This window comes from Ipomoea triloba, chromosome 1, assembly GCF_003576645.1.
Source record: "Ipomoea triloba cultivar NCNSP0323 chromosome 1, ASM357664v1".
In the NCBI taxonomy this organism is placed as follows: Eukaryota; Viridiplantae; Streptophyta; class Magnoliopsida; order Solanales; family Convolvulaceae; genus Ipomoea; species Ipomoea triloba.
This window is the reverse complement of record NC_044916.1, coordinates 26,786,749-26,792,294: the sequence shown is the minus strand read 5'-3', so window position 1 is coordinate 26,792,294 and position 5,546 is coordinate 26,786,749. Positions and strand designations below refer to the sequence as shown.

Genomic DNA, 5,546 nt, shown 5'->3' with positions numbered 1-5,546 from the left:
ATTATTATCATTATTATTATTATAATTATTTTTATCTTTGTTGTAGAAATGTACAAATGCTATATGGGATTATTGTATTTAATAAAATAAAAAATTAGAAAAATGAAAACTGGAGGGATGGAGCAATGGAAAATTGGAAGAATGGAGGAGGAAAACTGGAGAAATGGAAAAATGAAAAACTGGTAAAGCAAAAACAGAAAAATGAAGTAGACGACCCCATAATTTTTTCCTTCAATTTATTTAGTTCCGAGTTATTTTATTTATCAATACTTGATTAAATATGAATCGAGTTAGGCTAAGCCAAACAATAAAAATTCTAGCCTAACCCAACCCATGTCATAAAAAGAAAGTATTTTGTTTTCAATTTATTTAGTTCATAATTATTATGTTTATCTTGTTGGCACCATTTCTCTTGTTGGCACCATAACTCTATCACCATCATCTTCCCCGGGGAGAACAACTACATTCTGTTGAGAAACTAGTGTTTTTTTTTTTTTTTAAACCATTGCTCTTTTTTTTAAAAATATATATATATAAATAATATTGATTTTTAATACAATTTTCCTCATTTTCTAAAAAGTGTTCCAAACACACTAAGACAATTTTCTTAAATGCAACCAAACACTGGAAAGGGAAATGCTTTTTGAAAAATGACTCATTTTGTAAAAAAAAAAAAACAATTTTCTAGAAGTCATTTTTTAGGTTTCCAAACGCACCCTAACACTTCAAAAAAAGTTGCATTTTTAACTCCTAGAGCAACAAAAGTATTAAACTCTAATAAAATTTTACTTAGTACATAGATATTTTAAAATTTTATTATCTTTGTTATTTATAACATTGTCAATTTTGATATTTCATATGCAAAATAGGGATTTGACTACATTCTTCCCTAAATTTTCCCTTTTCAATTGTGACACATCATCCATATTTTCCCTACATGACCTTATTAAAATAATATTTTTTAAAAAAAAATTTACAAATGAAAGATCGAGTCTAAACAAAATTATAATTAAAAATGAAACATTAAAAAGTAATAAAATACTCATGTACTAAGTAAAATTTTTGTAGAGTTTAATAGTTTTGTTGCTCCGAGCTGAGAGTTAAAATTATATTTTTTTAAGAGTTAGGGTGTATATTACAGCGATAAAACGTTAGCGACTAAATTCGCTTTCAAGGAACAATTGAGAGACTAAAATTACATTTTTTCCTAAATAAAATGGCTTACTTTATAACATAGAAGAAATATTTTCAAAAATGTTATTCATTCTAAATTATTCTATAAATCAAATATACTGTTAAGACTTTTGTGACTTCAATTTTTAAAAATCAAGTCAATCTTCAAATTTCGATTATTCAAATTCAATTAAACTTGATTACGCGTCTAATCTAGTCTAAGTAGAAACACGTAACAAGTATTCATTTTCTTGCTTTATCCACCTCCCCTACAAATTTCTCATGATCACTTGTGAAAATAAACTTATTTCTTTAACCATAAAGTTTCAAATTCGACTCATTGAGAAAGTTATTTATTGACCTTTTTGACTTGAGCCGATCAATAATAGATAATCTAAGTTGATTTGTCTTATTACATAGTCATTTGTCGACCAAGTTCATGAAACAAATCACTCAAAGCGACATCACACTTTCAAATAACTGTTGCTCACTTTTTCGTAAACCAAAGGAGATGGACCTCTTAGCCATTTTCTAAGAAAAGGATGTGTCACGTCTTTAGTTTAATTTGACATAAACTATATATAGTATTCACTTTTTATATCTATTTGTGTTCTTAGTTTAAACTTAAGTTGATTTTACTTTCTTGTGGTGAGTTGATAACTAGGATTTCAATGAGAAATATACCAAGTTCATATCATCAAGTAGTGACAACAAGTTTCTCTAGTCATTCAAAAAAAAAAAAAAATTACTATACTTACATTTCTTAAAATAAAATCTTAATTAGGCAACATGGTGGCGCTATAAGGCCCTAGTGTCTTGCAGAGTTGCTGGAAAATAATCTCTTTTTTTTTTTTTTGAGTTCTACTATACATACTCTCAAATTTTACTCCCTTTTACTTATGTGATAAATAAAGATTTGTTATTTTATTATGTGGGTCTACAAAAAAGTGTTTACATTAAAAATTTGTCTTGAAATAAAAGTTAGGGATATAAAATGAGAGTCGACAAAGATTTTTTTTTTTCCTTTTTTAATCCTTTGGTTATTGCTGGCTTTGCAATTTAATCATTCCTTTTCAATATTTTGGTAATACAGTCCCTTAATTATTTCTAATATTGTCAATCTGGTCTATAGTTAATAACTATTAAGTCGGCATGTGCACTGATCGCGAGGGCAAAATTTGTTACGAGAGATCACACTAACGACAATGTGGGAATAACCTCTAAAAATGAAGGGTTACTTGTGCACGATAAACAAAAGTCTAGCCTTTATTGGTCAATTAGGTCACTATAATTAACTTTTGTGCACAGTGAACAAAAATCTAACTTTTATTCTTCTAAAAAAAAAAAAATCTAGCTTTTATTAGTTTTAAGCCACCAATGATTAACCCTCGGCAAACTGTGAAAGGGGTGTGGACTGTGGAGGCGCCTGAGTGGGAGATTCCGAAGTTTTTTCACAAGTTAATAAGCATTAGGAGTTATGTCAGACCTTGCATATATGGTGAAGAAGCAGAAGCATATGTAACAACCAGCTGAGCTCTAATTCTAATTATATCCAATATAAGCTGCAAGCTGGTGCCTAGTAAAAAAAAAAATCTAAATTATACAACTCCCAAAAAAGAGGAAATTCCGGGCCGGATTGTTCATCACCGATCTTCGCTCTAAGCTTGGGTGGATAGGTCGTCGGCGTTGATGAATGTGCCATGGAAGCCATAGGGAACTCTTGAAGGTAACTTAACAGAGGCCTCCAGCTCCAATGTCTGTGCATTCACAATTTGAAGCTCTGATTTCCATTCCTTTTCGTCGTGCACAAAGGCTAAGATATACCCATCATCTTCTTCTTCTTCGGAATTCACATTTCTGGGCAAAAACAGGGGCTCCCCGCCGTACTTTTCATCTCCATAGATGAACTTCTTGATTTCCCCTGTAAAAAGGTCCACTTTTGCAAACCCAGAAACTTTGGGCCACGGCTCTGCTATTGCCAAATATGCGTATCTTGTTTTTCTCCCTAATTTGTTTCTGTTCACCATTCCCGCCTCCAAATTGACCTGATTTTCTGGGTTTTGTATGATCGGCTTTCTGGTAGATTTTCCGGTGATGAGATTTAGTCGGATTTCCGATAGAGTGCTCTTTAGCCCCTCGTCGCATTCGTTGAAAATGGAGTCCGGTGGGGTCATGCAGGACCCGATCACCACAATTTCATTGGTCTCTGTTTCTTCCCACGCGTTCCAGAGATGGAAACAGAAGCAGTCGGGGACTTGGACCCACTGAATCTCCGAGGAATCTTCGACGTATTTGTTTAGGATTCCGAATCTTGAAACCTTGTTTTTTTCGTAGACCACCGGCGAGCCGCCGCGGATCATTTCAGACATTTTAAACACCACTTGCTGGTCTGGGATGATCACGAATTTCTCGGTGATTGCGAAGTCGTGGATCATTGTGGGCCCCGGGACTGGGATTTCGATGTCTCCGGATTTCTCGCCGGTTTTGGAGAATCTGAAGAATTTGAGGTACGGCTTTTGGATGACGTCGTAGCTGAGGGCGAAGAGCTCGCCGGAGATTGGGTCGAGCTTGGGGTGGGCGATCATGGTGGATTTCAATTGCCCGCCAAAATCGAATCTTCCCGCCGTTTTTAGGTCGCCGGAGGGGGTTATGCGGACGTGGTACGGCAGATCGTCTTCCGACATGGCTAAGAGGCGGTTGTTGAAGAAGACCAGACCGGCGTTGGCTACGCCGGTGCCGGAGCTCTGATCAACGAGCCCGAAAAGCCCGCGGGCGTAGAAAAGGAGCAGCCTTGCGATCCCCGAGTGGCCGTGAAGTTCCCCAATGGCCTTGGGGAAAACCGGGCGGCCCAAGGCCCGTTCTTGGACGAACCGGTGGGTCTCCGTGAACCGGCAGGCGTAGCTCGCCTCGCCGTCCTTGAACTGCACGGCGTGGATCATCCCGTCGCCGTCGAAGAAGTGGTGGCCGGCCACCGGCTCGAACAGTGGGTTGGCGCCGTTGCGGACGTAAACCCCCCGGACGCATTCCGGTATTCTTCCGACCACCGGCAGCGAGTGCCGGACGGGCTGCTCCGGCACCGGAGCAAAATTCCCGGCAATCTGAACGCGAGGGTCGGCCGTTTTCGGCAAAGGGTGCTCGAGTTCTCGCTCAGTTATCTTATTCTCCACCGCATCCAAGGCCATTGCCGCCGCTCTTTGCAGTAAATTCCATTTCGGAGCCGACGAGGGTACAACTACGGTGGTTTCTTGATTCGGCGGTGAAATGGCAGTGGATATTGAAGTGGGAATAGCCGATTGCTTTGGGAAATGGAGAATAGATGGAGTTTGCAGAGAACAATGAATGCCCAATTCTTGTTTTCTAGATTTGTGAAGCTTATTATGGCTATTAACCAAAGAAGTACAAGTAGAAATGGTGTTGGCCATGGGTAGATATCAAGATTGGAGCTTTAGGTAGTTTAAGCACTTTTTTGGGAGGATTTTGGCTATGGGTATATACCAAGATTGGAGCTTTAAGTAGTTTAAGCACTTTTTTGGGAGGATTTTGGCTATGGGTATATACCAAGATTGGAGCTTTAGGTAGTTTAAGCACTTTTTGGGGTGATTTTGGTTACGGGTAGATACCAATTCAAGATTGGAGCTTTAGGTAGTTTGAGCACTTTTTGTGAGGATTTTGGTTATAGGATGGAGTGTATATGTGTGGGTTTAGGGGTTAGGTGTGGAGGGAGTAAGGAGAGTGAAGTGTGTGGGTTTGTGGGAGAAGGGGTTAGGGAAAGTATATATAGAGGAGATGGTGAGGGAGAAAGGGCACTTATAAGAAAATGGGAGAAGACTACGTGTAGGAAAATTAGAAAAAGAGAGTGAGAGTCGAAGGTGGGATCATCCTTCCTCGCATCAAACTTTGTCACAGCACACACATCCACTTCCATATCTCACCTTAAAAAAAAAAAAAAAAAAAAACAAAAAAACTTTCACCACTACGTCATTCACTTTTTTTTTTTTTTCTTTCGAGTAAATACCAATTTTGGTCCAACGACTATTAACAAAATGAAAATTTTGATCTATATGATTAATTTTTACCAATTTTATTCCCACGACTATTGTTTTAGTACCAAATTTGGTCTCACGACTACTGTTTTAGTGCTAAAATTAATTGCGCCAGTCACCCATCCGTTTAAAACACGCTGAAATTTAAAATTTATAAAGGTATTTTTGTCCTTTTCAACTCAATATCTCAATTTAAGCATGAATAAAGAGATTTAAGGCTTAATATTGATCACAATTCACAGTTATCCTCCTCAAATTAAGGTAAAATGAGGAGAAAATTGTGAATTTTGATCGATCTTAGAACTTAAATCCATTTATTCATACTCAAAT

General features: G+C 37.3%; 1 protein-coding gene across 1 annotated transcript; it reads right to left on the bottom strand.

Moving 5' to 3' along the window:
* Nucleotides 1–2,619: 2,619 nt before the first annotated feature.
* On the bottom strand, nucleotides 2,620–4,919 carry LOC116014264 (9-cis-epoxycarotenoid dioxygenase NCED1, chloroplastic-like). Its single transcript, XM_031254290.1, has one exon. The coding sequence runs from the start codon at nucleotides 4,593–4,595 to the stop codon at nucleotides 2,832–2,834; it is 1,764 nt and encodes a 587-aa protein (XP_031110150.1). The 5' UTR covers nucleotides 4,596–4,919; the 3' UTR covers nucleotides 2,620–2,831.
* Between the last annotated feature and the right edge of the window lie 627 nt (nucleotides 4,920–5,546).